This window comes from Thunnus maccoyii, chromosome 24, assembly GCF_910596095.1.
Source record: "Thunnus maccoyii chromosome 24, fThuMac1.1, whole genome shotgun sequence".
Taxonomy (NCBI): domain Eukaryota; kingdom Metazoa; phylum Chordata; class Actinopteri; order Scombriformes; family Scombridae; genus Thunnus; species Thunnus maccoyii.
Window position 1 is genome coordinate 10,449,755 of NC_056556.1, and position 20,239 is coordinate 10,469,993.

At 38.2% G+C, this 20,239-nt stretch overlaps 3 protein-coding genes across 7 annotated transcripts in view; 1 reads left to right on the forward strand and 2 right to left on the reverse strand.

Annotated features, from left to right (window-relative positions):
• LOC121891932 (nectin-2-like) overlaps positions 1-20,239 on the reverse strand; it is a 933,424-nt gene that overhangs the window by 691,705 nt on the left and 221,480 nt on the right. The gene's annotated exons all lie outside the window — the stretch shown is intronic.
• LOC121891947 (T-cell surface antigen CD2-like) overlaps positions 1-20,239 on the reverse strand; it is a 34,874-nt gene that overhangs the window by 14,394 nt on the left and 241 nt on the right. For 4 of the 5 annotated variants that reach the window (XM_042404665.1, XM_042404667.1, XM_042404664.1 and 1 more), the window contains exon 2: positions 7,985-8,154. The gene's annotated coding sequence lies outside the window, so the exon portion shown is untranslated. The remainder of the gene's footprint in view (positions 1-7,984; positions 8,155-20,239) is intronic. The other variant, XM_042404662.1, reaches the window with a different exon arrangement.
• On the forward strand, positions 11,659-20,018 carry pln (phospholamban). Its single transcript, XM_042404708.1, has 2 exons — positions 11,659-11,746; positions 17,584-20,018. Exon 2 carries the CDS (start codon positions 17,817-17,819, stop codon positions 17,976-17,978), a length of 162 nt encoding a protein of 53 aa, XP_042260642.1. The 5' UTR covers positions 11,659-11,746; positions 17,584-17,816; the 3' UTR covers positions 17,979-20,018.

A 20,239-nucleotide genomic window follows, 5' to 3' on the forward strand; every position in this document is an offset into this window, starting at 1 on the left:
CTTTAGAATATACTTGTACAACAGGTAAACCTTGAGAAACCCTATAGTAAGTTAACAAAATACTAATAATTGATGTCTGCTCCATTTTTCTTGTCTACTTCCCTACATTACTTTTTATCCACATATGTTGAATATGGGACACCAATAAGTGAAAATGACTTAATCCCATTAAAATAAAAAAATGCACAGTGTTTATCCACAGGCTGTACTGTAATAACTGTCAGAAATATACAAAACACTACTGCATTTACTTACATTTTCTTGTATTTCTGATTTTTATATATCATTATATTATAGATTTTTGGAAACCTTTTATATGCTTTTTAAAAATCAGTGTGATGAGATAAATTATTATGACACACAAAGTCACATTTTTGAGATTTTTATGGAATTCATTGTGATAAACTAAACTTTTTCTTTGCTTGTGCTTCTGATGAAAAGAAATATTTAAGGATGATGACGTTTATAAAATTCTTGAGCGTGGCAGAATTTGAAAACTACACAAAATTTATGATTGTCGATTTGAATATTCTTTTTTAATTTCTACACAAGTTATGATATAGCTGAAGCACAGGGGAATAGATGAAAGCAGCGACTGGTTGGATTTGTCCCAGCTCAGTATAGCAGTTCTATGAACTTGTGGATTATTTCATAAATTGAGATGTGAAACTTTTTAAATTTGATTTATGGCCACCGTGCTTTATGTGACAGCATAGGGGGGGGGGGGGACAAGTAGTTATGAGTCCATATCTGATCTTGTGATAGGGTGAGTTCATGGTAGCAGCAGGACGGGCTGACTGTTTGTGAGGGATACAGATGACCCTGTTCTGTTAAATGGGCCTTTATAAATAGAGCAGTTATTTTTCCACTGCTCTGGTCCAACATCAGGCCAAAGACACCACACAAACCCTTTAGATACCTCAGCATCCAGTCACACTCGTCCTGTCAACTTCAGCAGCCAATCGGTGCCCTTCAGATGACTTCATCATCATATCAAAATGTTCTAAATAACTGTGGCCAATCAGATATTCAACAAGACTGTGTCAAACCAAATGTTTCTCACTCTTGGATCAGTTGAGAGTAGTGATGAGCAGGCCGACTGTCCTTCAACTAGAGAACATTCGCACTCCTGCTGGGGGGCTTTAGCCAGATACTGAAGCACTACAGGCTCCTGAGATTCTTTCCTGCAGATGGCTTGACATTGTTTTAATTTCACAAAGAACACAATGTGACTAATATAAGACTCATAAATAGGAAAATCAAATCTTTCTGGGGAACTCAAATGCTATGCATGCTGGGGCATGTGCTTATAAGTTAACAGTGTTTCTAAAAAACTTAATTGGCTGAGTTGAGATGATCTGAAAAAAGTAGAGATCCCCACTACAATGAAGCAACCTAGCCCTAAAGAAGAGGCATTGAAAATGTGTTTCCACCCTTCTGCAAATGCAAAAAAACCCTCAGCTAAAATATTTAAGGAGAGCCCTGACATCACCATGACACTGAGGTCATAACCTCCATATTTTTTTCTGGGAATTTGGGGATTTTAGTGAATTGGGGGAGATTATGTGCTACAATTAAAAACTGGTTGGGTGTTTTATCAGCTTATTCCAGTATTTCTATACTCAATGTAATTAAATTTAGGAGGACTTAGACTCATGACCTGAGTATTTCTACAATCCTGGCTAAACCCTGTGAGCTTAGTGGGCTCAACTTTACACAATACAAATAACTCGCAATAGTTGGAAAGGCCTCGCTCAGCATCTATAGTTCAAGAGTGGTGGCATAGGAGTCAGTCCAAGGGCCTGAGTTGCATGTCATACCCGAAAAATGACACTGTTTTTGTTCATCTAGCGACACAAATGTGAAGTTTTAATTTTAAAAAGGTACATTTTTGTGTTCCATATTCATTTATTATGTCAGAGATGGTGCTAAAACAGCTGTTTCACGGTTTCTAACAAATTACAGGTACTTGTTATTGACCTGCACTGCTATACTTTAATTATCCTTAAATATTTTTAATAATAATAATGAATTACATTTATATAGTGCTTCATCTTGATACCCAAAGTGCTTCACAGTGAAGGTGGGAAACTCACCTCAGCCATCACCAATGTGTAGCACCCGCCTGTGTAATGCACGGCAGCCATTTTGCAACAAAAAACTAACCGCACATCAGCGAGAGGTGGAGAGGGAGGGAATCATTGAGCCTATTACACTGGGGGATGATTAGGTGGCCAGACAGAGAAAGCCAGGTTGGGGATTTTTTGCCAGGACCATGGGGAACCCCCTACTCTTTGTGATGAGTGCCACAGTGAGCTTTAATGACCACAGTGAGTCAGGACCTCTGTTTAAGCACAGTGTCCCCATCACAGCAGTGGGGGCACTGGAATTTATTAGGATCAGATGGAAGACTGCTCCACCTGGCCCACCAACACCACTTCCAGCAGTAACTTAGTTTTTCCCTGGAGGTCTCCCATCCAAGTACTAGCCAAGGCCACACCTGCTTAGCTTCAGTCATTCAGCAGAAACAAAGTACATGTTGGCTGCTTTAACAGGACTCCTAATAGAGATGGTTCAGTACAGCCTGTTGTACTCTTGAAGCTACCCTTTGTGAATAGAGAATCTTTTTATAGACTCACTTGTGCGATGATCCAATATTATATCAATGGAAAGAATGCCCACTGTGCTCTAATGACGGCCAGTGATAAGCACATTCAGTTATGCATTTAGTAGCTTGTACTATCTGCAACGCACCTCCTGTAATCCTCGCTGGACTTCGCAGCAGGACTGTTCACTGATACTCTGTTCAGAAATGCTCAAATAAATCTATAATATATTGATATATGAAGGCATCAAATTTGAAAATCCATTAGTTTTCCCTCTTTCAACCATTTTCAAACCATTAGCCCATTAATATACATCCCCTGCAGGGTCATGGGGGGTTGGAGGTTATCCCAGCTCATACTGGGCAAGAGGCACAGTACAGCCTGTACAGGTTGTTACAGTAATCTATCACATGTCTGACAAATATCGACAGACAACCATTCTCATCTCTGGGCAAATGAGAGTTGCCAATTAACGTAACTGAATGTCTTTGGATGGGGGGAAGGCAACAGTGTTAACCATCAATCCACCATGCCGCCCTAAACCATGATGAAAATGATAATGATATACCAGAATAAATAAAGGCTTGTTATATATAATTTCCCTTTGCTCTACTTTAGAGTGCCTAAAGTTCATTTCTGTGATCAATTTTTAAAACAGAAATGTTTACTCTCCTCATCTAGATATATGGCGCAAACCACACAACATATTGTTTAGTAAAATTATGTTCCAAAGTTGGATTTTTTCCATTTGCATTGTTACAAATGTCAATGTGATTTTGAATTAAGTTTTTATTTCTTCTCTGACAGAACCTGGAAGTTACAGTTTTGCTCTGGCTCTCTGTATATAAAAGAAGCTTAACTGGAACCAAAGAGACCAACAGTAATGCTAATGGAAAGCTAATATTAAAGGATGAGTTCTGAGAGGAAGGAAGAATAAACAGAGAGATTGATGAAGACTAAAAGCGGAAGTCAGGAATGTCTCACTGCTGCTTTTAATTTTGTTTACATGCAATCCAGTTCCAAAAAACATTTCCTATTCATCACTGCTGGACTTATGGACATATTTTTCTGCTTATTTTCAGCATTGTTGTCCCCCAAAAAACGAAAACAAATGTATCTCAAACAGCTCCTGATTATTATGCAGTGAAACAATTTTTTACAAAACCTCTATTGAGACATAACGACTGTAGCAAAATGCAGTCTCTGATCTCACAGCAGATAGGCCCCAGTTGGGTTTCTATTTTCAGAACAAAATCCAGCGCGCTGGATTTGTGTTATTTTTAGAGGCAGAGTGTCCCGGGGCATTCCGAATTTGAGTGATTGTTGTTGGGTATCTCTAGGGAATGCCGTCCTCTGGAGACGCTGGATTTGAGTGATTATTTTGGAGATGTGACAGGGGACGACACCCATCAGGTGCAGCGGATTTGTGAGGTTTTGTTTCGAGAGGCCTGCTGCATTTGTTTTATGTGGTTTTACTGAAGAAGTATGATGCACATGCCGGGATTGGGTCCACTGGCTTAGTGTTGCAACAGTAGCCTGCTGTGGTTACTTTTGGCTATTGTGGTACATCAGTAAACTGAGTTAGAAAGTCATTTGAGTCATTTTATTTTTAACATCAGGTGTGTTGGATTTGAAATGACGGAGGGATGCCAACTATTTTGCATGTTTGGTTTCTGGTGTTTCATATTTAGTAGGTTGGGTGCACTTGATTTATCTTAGACAGATGAGCTGTGTTGGCTTATTTCAGGAGATGTGACAGGTGGATGCCTCAGACTGGGTGTGCTGCATTTTTGATATTAGATGAAAATGACAGAGGATGGCTGCTCTGGATTTGAAGCGTTTATTTGGTTGACTGGTTTTGGATTTGTTTTATTTTATATTGGGAGTGCTGGCAGCTGCAGTGTTCAGTAGCTGAGGAGACTTCCTTTGGTTTTCTGTTTGATTTTTGATCATTGAGGGGGAAACTCTTTATCAATTTTTGAGCAGAACAGAGCAGCCTCCCGGCAGCAAGGAGGAATTCTTGCTCGAAGACATGTCAGCAGGCTGGTTGCAAAGAGTTATGGGAGGGATGTCTCCAGTACGTACAGTGCGACTTCTCAAACCACCATGTTAACCTACAGTCTGAAAAAGGCAATATGAAGGATTTAGCTCAGAAATAAACAACCATTTATGAAATAGAAAATGCTCCAACTGTGTCTCAAATTGTCCAGAACTCTTTAAATCTTAAATCAATTTCAGATTGAAGCTTTTGGCTGCAGAACACCAGGTATGCAGGGTTTAAAGGTATCCTGTGGAGATTTTGACCACTCGTGGAGCAATGGTTAAATGTTTTGATGAGCAGCTCCCCTTTTGTTTGTTTATTATGCTCTACTAGCTCAAGGAAGCACATGGAAGCCTATTCACAGTAGAAAGCGGGTGATGTGACCCAAATTCCTGCCAACTGCAAATGGTTGTTACATAGTTTTGCAAAAATAGTTACATAGTTTTGCTTTAAGGATGAATAATATGGTCAGAGCCCTATGATTTTATCTCGACCTCATAAAAACAAAGTTCTCTTACAAGATCATTTTCCTTTATCACGACAAAAAATTGGAAATAAAATTTTAAAAAAGAAATGCTAATAGTTGCATAAGGATGTAATTTAGAGGAGGAAGCAATTTTGTAACAAGCCTCTGAGATTCCTTATGTATACAGTAATACATCAGAGGGTTGCTTGAGTCATTATAGTTGCACACAGAGCCTCTACACAAACCAAAGAACCTTTGAAGCATCATCCCTGCTCTGTGTGTGTGTGTGTGTGTCAGATGTTGATCAGTCAGAGTGACATGTGTCTGCACCCCTACGGGCCGTAAACACTTTTAGTCATTTCCTTCACATCACTCATGTTGTATTTCTGCTGCTGCTGCTGCTGCTGCTGTGGAACATCCTGGAATCTACTGAAATGTAAGTAATCAACTGGGTGTAAATAAGTATCTCCAAAAATGTTAAATTAGCAATATGATGTGTCCTCCACCCCTCAACACACACACACACACACACGCACGCATGCACGCACATACACACACACACGCATTCACACCTCAGGCTGATGCGATGATTAATTCTCCACGTCTCAATTGCCGAGATCCAAATAAGTCATTAAAATTAGAAAATCAGATTAAGGTGTATGTGGCCTGTGTTTCAACTGCAGTATTCCTGTAATCACATTAGGCTCAGTGCGTTAATGTGCATACTGATGCAGCCATCGCTGTGTCAGACACGTCAGGGGATTTTTTTGTCACTCTGCTCAGTGATGTATTAATTATTTGTTTTAAGCAAAAGCCTGAGCTTTGTATATCATTTTTAGATTCTAGGGTCAACACGGTTATCCTGATTAAAAATAATAGACTGGATTTTAGTCAGAGGAGGAGCAGTTTGCATTTAGCTGCACTTCTTTTAAGACTCTACATTGTACAATAAATCCTGTTCAACACTTTCTGAAGGAACCTTTAACCCACCTGACTTTCTAAATTTAATTTTTCTAAATTGAATCTTTGTGAAATTCAATTCAGAGACACTTTAATATAATTAGAGTGGGTTTCAGAGAAGAATTCCTGTGACTTGGGTTGGTTCTGGGCTTCAAAAGCCCATATCAGACAAATCCTGCTCTTAGACAGAAGCCTCTGGAGAAAAGCTAGCTGTGGGCTTCTCCACATAGCTGGCTATATCTGGAGAACAGGGAGAGAGAGAGAAAGAGAGGGAAGAGAATGTGTGTGAAGCTGCCAACAGCAGCAGTAAGTCTTCCAGTGTAAACACAGCTGATAGGGTAAACCCTCCCTCCATCCTACTTCACCCCTAAAATGCCCTTTCTCTCCCTCTCTCATATTCTCTATGCATATATCTCTTTACATGTTACATGCAATATACATCATTAAGACAATTATATCAACAAAGCGATGACGTGAATGAATGCTGGTGTCAGTTGTAATATAATCAATTAATACTCAATCTTAGTTTATGTGTAGGATGAAAGAAAAAGAAACACCCTCAACACTTCCTTCTGTCTAGTAACTGGTGACACGTCGTGTCAAACATTCCTGATTCATATACAATTATTAGAGTTATTATAAATCCATAATGTAGAGTTTTCCTGAACATGTACTCCCTTGCAAGACTCAGACACAAGTTATACTTTCCTGTGAGGTTCCACAAGTCGTAAATTTCAACTTCTGCCCTTGTCCTACCAAACTTCTGCATGCAGTCTAAAATGTACTCTGTATATCAGGGCCTGGGACTAATTGCTGCTCATAATATGTGTAGCCAAACAGCTGCGACACAAGTAGGCATTGTTTGCATACTTGTACTTTGTGTGTACTTTGAGGATTATGAAGTCTTTCCACTGGGGGGAAGTCTGGACTGAATCGTCCTCAACCAATACTAAAGTTTCTTCCTCTCAGAACTCTACTTACTATATTACTTTATCATGTTGTTAATATTGACATCACAGCAGGAAAAAGCAGCAGCAGTGATAAGATCTATGGTTTCTCTTCAAAGTGTTCCCCCATTGCTGTAATACAGTGGTTTTTTCACCTCTAAACCACCATCCACATGTGCTAAGTGATTGAAACAGGTCTGGTGTTGTGACTAATGTTTTTGCTGTTTGTAGAAACAACTGACCATTCAGAGCTTTTTAGGTGGGATTAAGCATGTTGAAAACATTTTCCTGTATAGCTTGATAGCTACCTCGAAACATCTATGAAAAATAGCAACAGAAAAATGGCCACAATAATGGTGACAAGTGCAGATTGTCAATTGACTTGCAGAAAAAACTTTAAAAAAAATACTTTTAAACTCTAAAATTTCTTTGATTGTCCTGAAAAACATTAAGTAAACTTCTCCTGGTAACTCCAGCTTCCATGCCCACTGAAAATGATCATAAATCATTAGCCAAACATGTAGTGAAACAAGTGAAACAAAATGGCAATTCTGTCTGATTATCAGGCTAAATTTGCTGATGAGTTCACATCCTGATATGTTGCGATCTTGCAAACCTGAATGCAAGGTTAAAAACAAGACCATACGTGTTGTCAATGGCTAAAAGTAGCATCTGTATCCTGGGGTCATGAAAACCCCTTGGGAGCATGAATTTGCTTGCTTTTGGCCTGAGGGTGGCACCAGGGAAAAGCTCAAGGAGAGTCCAAAATGGAAAGTGTTTATCCTCTGGAGAGCATGAATGTAACTGCAATCTGCTTCATAGATTAAATGTTTCTTGCATACAAGTGAATAATCTTCTGGGGTCTGTTTCATGGGAATGTTTGTGGTGAGAGTCAAAATTGTCACATGTGAAAGTCACAGTCAGTTGAAAGTAAGTTTTTTGGTTTTCATGTATGTGTTCTTACCTCTCTCTCACCTCCGACTGGCAGCAGAAGCGTTGTCTGTTTTCTCTGGCCTGCCGTGGTTTTCTGTATCAGTCAAGTTGTTTCTCTCGCTCTGTATCTTCCTCTCTTTCTGGTTTTAGGTCAGAGCAGTCTGGCATTTCACCATGTAAGGCTGCAGAGCTGAACTGCTCCTGGGACAAAAAAAAAAAAGAAAAGAGAAAACTATTTTTTCATGGAACATTTTCTATTATTATTTTTCAGCTCGAAATAAAAGCGTGTTTGTGCAGACAAGGAAGAAGATGATGTTGATCATTATTAAATTTAATCACTGGAACACTTGTAGTTCATCAGATATATTTATCACGAACTGAGAAAAACTTTACATAACAGGGCAGGGATGATTGTATTGCCAACAGAATTTTTTTTTTTTAACTTTCCTGGGAAATTTGAGTTAGAGCAATGCTCATACTCTCACAGTTGGAGGCTGCACAGTGCAGCCACAGTCTGTTTTGTTGGCTGCTGAACAGCTCCTCACAGCTTCAAGAGCCTTGCTCAAGGGCTGGTGATAATGAGAGACGGACAGTCTTTCACTTTCCCTGTCCTGAAACCCTGAGGCTTGCAGAATCAGTGACATCTTTTTAATCTCTTCTAAAAACATATCTTTTTAAAAGCACAACAACCTGTCTTATCTGTTTTATTGTTATTGATTTGATTGTATACTAACCCTAACCCCTTAAATTATTGTTGGGTATTTTATTCCATTTTATTCTGTGTTAATTTCAATTGTCTTATTTTATATGCCTTATTGCAGTTCTGAAATGTTTTAATCCCGGTCCAACCATGTAATGCTTGTTTAATATCTCACAGTTCTGACTAGCTAGAGTTACTAAGTGGGTAAAAGAGCTTTCAAAGCTAGCAAGCTTGCTAACGGTCAGTTAAATTGTTAATTATACAATATTACTCTAGTTTCACACTTACAATAGCATTTCCTTCATTAGATCACATATGGTGAAAGATTTTACCTTTTAAAAAAGCAAACAAAGAAACCTTATGAGTTGCCTTTGCTAAAACCTTCATCCCTGTGGAGACAGATGACCTTTCAAACTGACTTTTTCCACCATAACATTTCTTGATACTGTACTGCATGTCTTATATCATTACATCAATGCCTTGTTTTAAAAGACCACCTTAAAGCCTCTGGGACAATACCTACATTTCGTCTTTTAAAGGCCAAAGTTAAGTCTGTGTAGCAATGCAAACTTTTACTTCCTGTCCCAGTAGTGCGCCTTTAAGAGCAACTTTTAGGAACTAAAATGTCATAAACAAAGCATTGGTTTACAGTGTTTGATTCAGTTTTGAGGGTTTGTCACAGATCTTCTTACCTTTTTTTCTTTTTTTATTTTATGCATCTGCTAATGACACATTTTCACTCTGTGCATGTTCTTGAAACAGAAGAACAGTTTGTCTTCTTCGATACATGTTTATCTCCTGTACTGGAGCAGCCAAGCTTTCCCAAAGGGAGGATCAAAGTTTCATCTTATCTTTGGAGAAATACAGTTGTCATAAAAGACTTTGATAGAAACATTTGCTTGTCCATGTACTCGAAGACTGTCTTAAATGTGTTTCCACAGCAATAACAACAAAGCGGACTGCCCAGTACGTGAGTCTCTAACTGACAGCCTGTTTACATGCAGATTCTCCTTATAAGGCAGATGCAATGCTCTCTGGGCCACAACAGGGGGGTTATTTTTACTTTTTCCGGATTTTTTTTGAACCCGTTGTCTCTTTTGATTTCTCCCAAGTGGAGGAAGCTGTCCAGGACTTCACACACACACACACACACACACACACACACACACACACACACACACACACACACACACACACACACACACACACACACACACACACACACGTCAAAAAACCCAGAACTTGTGTAGCACCAAAATATGTTGCCATAACCAATAATCATAGGATGTCAGTCGGTAATATCTGGTGAGCAGCTATGGAGTATGTCACAAATCATATTTCAGATATTTATTTCAGATATTAATGTCTTGTACACGTTTGAATCCGAAATTGAAAGACCTTAAAAATGGACAGATGTGAAGGTTATCGTGATGTAATACACTCACTGATGTTGTCAGAAAATCAATGATTTAGTCTGATTTTTGGATAAATGGGTGAAATAATGTCAGTTGAAATTATACAAAACAAAGTTTTTGTTTTATTTTGTCATTGCTGCCTCAACAATATCCTAAAGGATCAATTCCCAGTGGCCTCACTGGTGTGGTCATAGCCAAACTGTATATTTAGAGGTGTGATCAGCTGTTCGCAGGCACAACACTTTTGCCAAGTGTCTATCAGCCAGCTCGGATAATGATGACAATAGAGCGGTCCAACTATGATGTTTTATTGTTCGCCAAATAGAGGTAATGTGTTGGCTGTTCTCAGGTGACACTTCATGGATATATTAAACAAAAGATGTGGGATCCAAACACGGTAACCCATGCATTCCATTAAAGATGTTCACCAAAGAAGTCCACCAAGTAAGCACAAGAAATAAGCCTCAAAACTGTGTTGCTCTTCCTCAAGTTTTTCTATTTTTTCCCTGTTATAGGGTTTTCTTGAGTTGTGAACTGAGGGTCTAAGGATAGGTAGATGTTGTGTTGCTGTACAGATGGTAATATGCCCAGAGGCAAATTTGTGATATTAGGCTATACAGATAAAATTGACTTGATTTGGAAATGCAAAAAAGTCATTAAATTTCAGGCTGGTTAAAAAAAAAAAAGTCACCTCCAGACTAGCCTAGCTTCTGTAACTTAATGCAATCTCACATTGAGGGTTTCCTACATTGGTCTCTAAAAAATGAGAAAATTAGGTGTGCTATCTAGTATCTGCTACATTATTTAAACAACTCCTTTGTTAGTGGTGGGGTATGTGATACGTTATCATAACTGTTGGTTTCTCCATCCACCAAAGCTCTTTTATAATGTCATATTTCCAACTTTTAGCTCTAATCTTTGCTGTCTAGAAATAGTCTATCCCTCCCTAAAATGTATCAAAGGGCTTATGGGAAATTGTGTTTGTTAAAGGCTGCTAAAAACGACAATATTAAATTGTTTTTTTCAAAATGTAACATCTGTGGTGAACCACACACCATAGAATTGAACAATGCTACAGTATGTTCAAATGTCGGGTTTTTACTAATTTGTGTTACTACAAAAGTCAGTGTGATCTTAAATGAGGTTATTTTTTACTTTTAGAGCAGATTCTGGAGGTTCTGGTTTCATTTAGGCTCTCTGTAGTTTTATATGACATGAAGTTTCTGGGTCACATGACCTGCAATTCCATTTGTGGCCACTAGGCTGAAACTACAATAAACTCTTATTAATGCAGATATGTAACATTTAATATTATTTGTGAAAGGTATGTTAATTGTTTACATCATTTCAAGTGCATTCAGACTTATGAGTCATGGGTACCAGCCAGGTTTAAAAACTTAACATTTTCAGGTTTTAGGACTCAAACCTAAATTCCTGAACTAAACTGCCCTGTTAGATGTGGGCTGCTGCATGTATAATTCACCAGACTTGGTACAACCTTGGTATCCCCACTCTCCTAAAATCTTTTATGGGATGTCCTGCCTCTCTCTCTCCCTCTCTTTCTCTCTCTCTCTGCCTTTCCCTCTCTCTCTCTCATGTTGTGTTAACAGCCTTGGAGAGCGTTGCATATCTGACATTTCTCTCTCAAACTCCAACCAGCTCTGTTCTCATCTGCAAGGTAAGAACCAGCATCCTCTAGAGACAGCTGTTTTTTACATTTTGATTTAACTGTAATATAGTAGATGATGAGACAATGATTCTTATAGTGAATCATAAGTCTAGAACAGCCGTTAAAATACGATAAGTATCATTATTTCTAGTGGATTTAATGACGCAGATTTCTTTTTGAGTCTATAAAGGCTTCATGAGATTTCACTGCAGTTAGTCGGTCAGTTACTTAACTAATAAGGAAGTTAGTTTGACACTTTGCAACAATGAGACATCATTTATCTTACTGTGAGAATAAGAGCAGGCTTTATTTTATGTTAAGATACAGAGAAGCACTGTGTGAATTACTGCCTCTTATATAAAAAACTCATTGTTCACATACAGTAAACACAGCTCTTAAGGGGGCAGGAGGGGGAATGGAAACTGGATTCAATCTCCCAGAGAGATAAACACTCATCCCCACTTCTTACATTCCCATCCAAAGCACATGATTTTATTTTTGTACACAGAGGAGCCAAATTGAGTCAGTCTGAACACTGATTTCACTGATATTGGTCTTTTGTTTAGTGTCTTCCATCTCTGATATAATAGAATTGATGTTGTTTGCTTCGTAGAATTGATTAAATTGGTTGGATGGAAGGCTAAATTGGGGAAACTGGTTTAAATGTTTGACCTTTAGTGTCCCGTGATGATCTTAATGCGTTTTCAGATGTTTTTTACCCTGACTTTTTAGATGACCTCTCAAGGAGGAATATCCACATTAAAAAAACAAAAGAAACAGTGTGGACATTGACAAATACAATACAATATAGGGCAAATGTATAAGTAAATGTATAAATATATAAATGAGCAAACAAGCAATAGCTGGTAAATATTCAATAAATATTTTTAAGTAGCCATTATTATTTTAACAAACTCAATGAGATTTGTTATCTCTTTCATGTTCTTAGCGTAGTTTTCAAAGTTACTGGAACAGTATTTGGATTAATCCCATAGCGTCATTTCACAAATCTGTTTCGATCATCATCAAAACAAGCACAGGCTATTATATAATGATACTGACTTTATCACCTTGATCTCCAGTCTTGGAACATAATCACGTAACTATCTCTCCTTTGAAACTGGCAGATTAAGACTAACAAACCTACATTTAGACAGATTATTTCTGTGCACAGAGCTAAGCAAAAACTATATTTTTCAGAGCAAAATCAGTCACAAACAACCTCTTGTAATGACATTAAAGGTTATTATGTTGTGAGTCTTACTATAGGTTCACCTGAAATTGAAGGTATTCTGGATTGATATCGCCATGATTGTGCCATAAATATGATAACACACATCCATTAAGAATGTTTTTAACCTTGGAAATAAATTTTAACTGATATTTCCTGCTGTCATACTGTTTCTATAGCGAGTAAAAGGCTGATTTTTTTTTTGGAATGAAAACAGACAAATTTAAAGACTTTTAATGTATAAATAAATAATAAAAGTACTGGCACCCAACAGCTGTTGTCAGCTGCCCCACTTAGAATAACAGGTCAATATCAGCAAACCCACGTTTCCTGTCTAACCTACATTTTACTTCTCGACAGCTGTCATACTTCACTTTTTTACAATCAATAACTTTCTAAGGATGTACCACACATAACAAAAGATATACTACAGCAATTTTGTTTTAAACAATCTATTTTTTTGACCAAATCACACTAAAAGTCCTCAGTGTTGGTATGAATGAGTCGCCTCAGTTGTTAATACTCCATAATAACAAATAAGTTGAATGTTAAGTGGTTAAAAACATCTGTTTGTATCCTCCTTTGCTGCTCAAGACAACAGTGAGTGGTGCTGACACACACTGATAAAACTCACACCCGTGGAATGACTGGCATCCAAAAGTGTTCAGAGTACACACACATACACATACACACACACACACACACACACACACACACACACACACACACACACACACACACACACACACACACACAATGTTCTGCAAATGTCATGCTGTTTTGTGATGGTTTTTACTTTTGAGATGAAACTTTGTTGCCAGTAATTTTCATATCCGACTACAAGATACACCACATCCACTCTGTTGGTCACACTGGAGGTATTTAGCTCTTGACAACAACAGCTAACAATAGCTGATTGTGTGTATAAATAAAATACAACGTGGTCATTTCAACAGAACAGAGGAATTATCTGTACTTCAACAGTAATAACCATCCAAACACATGATTTACACCCATGTTTACAAGTGTCTAACACAATAACAAGAGTACTGTGAAAAGATCTCCATTAAATGAAAGTAAATTAACTACTGAACAAGTATTAAAAGAACTAAAAGCAAATACATTGCAAAATACATCAAAACTGTTAACACTTAAAGGTTAATGTGCTGTTACAACTTTTACAACTAATAGATTATCTTTCCTAAAGAACAGAAACTTTACCAAATTTCATTTTCTTAGACACAATTAATTATAAAACTATAACAACTACACTGGATATTTTCTGGAGAACTAAGATAAAGAAGGATAAAGTAATATAATATGTGGTGAAAATATGTCGGTGTTGTGTTTTCAGCTTGTTGTGAAGTTCCTCCTTCCTTTAGTGACCAAAAACAGAACAAAAACAACAACAACAAAAAATTGATGATGCAGCTTTAAAAGCAGATTAACTCCACCTAGTGGTCATTCATGGTACTGCACCTCAGTACACTTCCATAATAGATTCAAACCTACACTGAGGAGCTGCAACAACAATTTGTCAGTTGACTGAAAATTTATTTGCAACTATTTTGATAATCAAATAATTATTTTAGTTTTAAAGCAAACATGCCCAAAATTGGATGTTTTCAAATTCTCAAATGTGATGATTTAATGCTTTTCTTTGTCATCTGTTGTAATAAACCAAATTTTCATTGGGTTTTAGACTGTTGGTTGGACAAAACGAGACATCAGAAGAAGTCTCCTTTGACTCTGGGAAATTGTAACGGTTGTTTTTCACTAGTTTATGGCATTTTAAAAGGACCAAACAATTCATCAAGAAAATAACCAGCAGATTAATTGATAATGAAAATCCTTAGTTGCAGCCCTACTATACAGTGTATTTAGCTATAGCAGGACTCTCTATGGTCACATGCTCACATGGCTGTGTAACCTCAGCTTTAACCTAAATAAAGTTTGTGTTGTTAATTAACATGCCAACAGGAAAATTGTGCTTGATGTGACAGAGTGAGATTTCAGCCTCTCACCAGCCTCCCCGACTCCTCCAGTTGCTGCGTTTTGTCCAGTTGCATGCTCTTATGTTCATTACATAACATAGCAATCACTGCATGCCTCTGACAGAGCAACAGCTGTGTTGGAGCCAGATGAAATGCAGACAGAACTTCAGTGGCTTGTTGAAAACGAAGAAAATTTGATCCATTTTATCTAGGCAGGGGTTAAATTTGGAAGGAAATATGTGTGCTATGTGTGTCATAGACTCACAGACTCCTCAGTGTCATTAGACAGAAGTAAACTCAGGTGTATTTACTGTCAACATTCACTTTTCACTCATGTTCCTACTGTGGAAATGAGGATTACATGCACACTGGTCACAGAAAAAAAGAACAGCTGGCTGTCTTCCAGCCTGAAATGTTTGACAGTCAGCACTCAGCGAATAATAACGACGCTGATGTGTGCAGACGTGGTGCTCCACGTTATCCTTGTGGATAACGTGGAGCACCAGTCACTCACTTGTTGTCAGTCACGCAGTGTTGAGCTTAACTGTAGAGGCCCACACACAAGATGATCCCAATTTAACCCTAAGGTCAAGCTACTGGCAGGACAAAAAGACTAATTTCTCTTACTGAATGGAATAATAAACTTGGGACGTTGAATGATTCAGGGGCCCAGAGCGCCTTAGGGGTGCCAGTATGCCAAGGATTGTGGATATTTATTGTTTTAGGTCTGATGTGAGCTGTTGTTCAGGGAGGGTCAGAAAAGTCTGGGTAACTGAAGATTTTTGTCGTTTATTTAAGGCACCACAACTTAGTGGGGAAGCGACTCCTGAGGAGCCTTCAGTTTCAGTTCCTCTAATGGACACTAGAGGGCGGCTCCAAGAAAATATCTGACTGTATAAGATTAGTTTTTAAAAATCACAAACTGTATTTCTAAATATAAAACAAAAGTCTATAATATTTCCCACCAGAAGCTATGATTTCAGAACTTGCAGCAGAACAAACTGAAAACACAACAGTGATATGATGAACTTAATATCAAACAGTTGCCTACATATCTGAGCCTTCTTGTTGAAAACAGCTGCCTGCTGCTGGAAAAGAGGTTGATGAGAACTCTGAGACAAGTCCAAAACAGTAAAGTTGTGCAATGTGAAACCAAAACAATGAGCTGAAAGATGCTAAAATGCGCCAGTTTCCTTTTTTTGTTATGTTTTGCTTCTAGTAACTTTCAAAGACGATCACAAGCAGTTAAACCATAATGAAGTTTTCCCTTAGAGACCTATGGTTCACACCACAAATCCAATTTTCTAGTATGTGGCAGACTAATGGTATCATGTAGCAGTAGAGTGTTGAGAAAAGCAGACAACCCTTAAATGGGACTCAGCTTGTCTGGTTTAGTCTGGGCTTCTTTACTGAAGCTACTTTTCCAAGTCAAATACAACCAAGGTGAGACACTATCTGTGCAAGTCTCAAGGGCTTTGAGATCAACCTCCCCAAAAAACTCCTCCTATCAGAGCAGACACTTCAGTCAGGTCAAAAGTCTCAGAGCAGGCTGACGCTCTCATGGAGATATCCCATGGGGTATGAGAAAGTGTGTGTGTGTGTGTAAAGGCGTTAAAATGTCAAGTGATAATGGGTGACTCAGAGACGGATTAAGGGTGGAAGAAACAAAAGTGAAATGATAAAAATAGATGTGTTGAAAAGTCTGTAAAAAGGCATCAAAAGGCTAAAATGACTCCTGTTATCTGTACTGATCCCACAATGCAGCAAAGTAACAAAGAAAAAAGAAAGATACAGTTAGAAAGTGCAGCTTTAGGATCATAAGCACAGTTAAAGACACTTTGCTTTAGTGCAACATCAGTAAATCTAATGCCTGGATTACCACCCAAACATCAGACTTCTCTGGCAACAAGCCTCTAGGAATCCAAAGCTGTCTTGTACATTGTTCACCCCTTTGTATAGAAGTGTGTAAAGAACACTGTGCCCACTAGGGGCTGCTAGCAGGACTTTTAATCTTGTTAAAAATAGCAAAGAACTTGGCAGAGCTGATGTACAAGTGGTAAGATGTTTGTGGGAGCCACTAATGCAAATGCACGGTCACCTTGTCACAGTCACTCTGATCTCAGGAAAGTCCCAGATCAGAGGACAAAAGGGATTTAGTGTAGAGAGCCTGCAGCCAGAGTTTAATAACTTTATGACTTGTCTCTACTTGTGCTACTGTTACATTACCTTTTAAAGTCAATCATCATCTCTTAGCTGCAACGGTGTTCAGCAAAGCTCTAATATAGGTTTGCTTTAATTGATATATGTTATGGATTAACAGGCCAGTTATTACAAAATGTCTTTTCTGTCAACATACATTTTGTCATTCACGTTGCTGTCATGACATTTGTGCTGCTGCCACTTCTACTACAGTCTGGCTTAACACATCATCAGACCTCAGCTGGCGCCTCTGAGCAGCTCTCTTATCATCACACCACGTACTGTGATACAGGAGAGTCACAAGATCACAACCAAGAGATATTACCCAGAGGAGGGCGCTGATGTGTGAAACACTGCACGCTATTTTCTCTAACAACCTTTTCTTACTTTCTATGTCTTTCTCTCTCTCTCTTTGTCACCAGCTGAGAGAAGAGAAGAGAAGAGAACTAGTCCACTACAGGCCAGGCTGCCTCAAACACCTGACCTGAGCTCATCTCCACACAACCAGCTGCAGTTTGATTCCCGGATTTCACTTCCTCAAATCTGCCTGACCAGCTCATTCCAGCTCCTCCCAGTCCAAACAGGCCCAGCAGCCTGCCTGAACTGTCTCCTCTGCTAACCGAGTCTATCAAAATCTAACCACTCCGCCGTCCCCATGGAGCGCGTTCAGCACATGACCAAATCGGCCATCCGCCGAGCATCTCAGATCGAGGTGAATCCTCAAGCCAAGAGGAACCTGCAGGAGCTGTTCGTCAACTTCACCCTCATCCTCATCTGCCTGCTGCTCATTTACATCATCGTCCTGCTGAGCAGCTGAGAGCGGCAGAGGCTCGGCTTTACTGTGGACGAGGCTCCCCTGCCCCCCCTCCTCTTCCCCCCTCTTTCCCAAGGGAGTGATTAAAAAGTCACCCAACTTCAACAGTTTAATCTTCACTGATATACTGTATGTATGTATGTATATCTGCCAGCTGCTCAGTTTAACATCCTGCTTCCTTTACAATGATTTAAGTTGATTTACAAAAGGAGACATACTGTATGACCATGTCCGCTGCCTCAGTAATAATAGGTGCAATGTGTATAACACTGAAATATCAACACATCACTGTTGTTTAACTTCCATTTCCCATGAGCCATGCTGCTTCCTGTACCCACACCCCCAGCAGGAGAAAGAAAAACATGTTGGAAATGATTTTTTTTTTCCCCACTAGCAAATACTTCCTCTTTCGTCAGCCTCTGCCAGAGACCACAGAGAGTAAAACATGGATCTGCGACATCAGGTTTCCGCTTTTTAAAAATTTCGATGCTGCTTTCTTATCAGAGCCTCTAAAACCACATTTGGCAAAAAGTAATTAAACTGGGAGATGCAACTAGCTAACACCATGACCTGCAGCAACATGCCCCAAAACACATCTTTTTCTGCCTTTGTACAATAGAGTTGTAAAGTCCTTTTCATTCTCTCTATAGGCAATTTAATGTAAGTCGCAGTTGCAGCATTTCTACAGCTTGGACGGACATGAGGCTCTCCAGTTGAATCATCAGTACAACAGATGAACAACTGTGTTAGAAGATGGTCTGTTTTTTTGATAAAAAAAAAGACGTAGATACAAGCCTGAGTTTGTAAAAATGTAGGCCAGAAGTTTTAAATACAATTCCCATGGTGCATTTTAGCAATAAACATCCAATCACAGCTTAAAATTCTGTGATGTGCACCGCTAGCTGCGGATAGAAGCTAAAGATTAGACTGTTAAGGAAACTGATAACACAATCCGCAGCTTAAAATTACATTTATGAGTACATTTTGGATTAATTCAGTAACTTTGGTGCTGCACTTTGGTCACGACTGCAACAAGAAAGTATTCAGATATAAATACATCTCTGATTCAGTGATGCTTCTCCGTAGCAATGGCGACCAAAGCTCATGGATATTGTAGTATTCAAAGCTGTCTGCCATGTCAAGCTGACACATAAAACATGATTTCTCAGAAACAAAGTTGAAACAGTGAGAACTGATGGCCATAACATTACATTACATTATGCAGGTGATTTCTATGTTGAGTAAGATTGAGGAAATCGTTAGAATAAATAACTGAATTTACGTAACACTCAGTGTTCCTTGGATTTACTCTTGCTTAACATTTATAAAGATATTACTTGATATGATACTTAGAAATCATTCTAAGTACTGTAGGTCTATAAAGTGCATCTCCAACTTTAGGCAGCTTACTTGCAGGTGTTTCTGATGTTATACATACATTTCAGCCTTATAATTAACTATGTAAAGTATGGACTGTTTTTGCTTTACTTTGGGGTTCAGAGATAAAAATATACATCTGTTTAAGAGTGTTGAGTGTGAATAGAGAGCTTCAAACACAGACAGCACATCTATAAGCCTGACATATACTGCATACAATACATGAGGTTTATCATTTGTGAAGGAAAGCTCACTTTGCATGGTGTGATTTCATTTATGATGTTTTCTGTTTAAGCCATTTCTGATTTAATGCTGACATTTTTTGGTTTATGAGCAACATTGGTTTACAAAATAAACTATAAAGTCAAATCTGAAAAGGCAATTTCAAGTCCTAAATATGTTATTACAAAACTTCTACAAAGACAACTTTGATAATTTACCAGCCAAAAAATGTCAAATGCTGCACATTTTAGTATTATGTATCTGCACTGTATTTACTATGACTGAAATTGTAAAAATATAATACAAATGGGATTATGAGTTATTGAGAGAAATAGTCAGTTTTGTTCTCTTCATGTATGTTTGGAAGATTGTACCACCTGACTTTTAAACTGTGGAACACCAAATACATTGCATGTCAATAAAATTAAAAATGTTTTCTTCTGAGTGTGTTGAAAAATCATTTTTTTTTTATTATTGCAGAAGCTAATTATACATTTTTGGGAAAATACTGATATAAATACCAATAAGATATATCAAAAGAAAAAAAAGAGATTGTGACAATTTAGCCATATCATTAGCTTACCCAGTCTTAATTATGAAAGAATATTTAAACCTGTAACGAAACACACCCTAAAAAAATCTAAATGAACCGGGCGACAAATGAA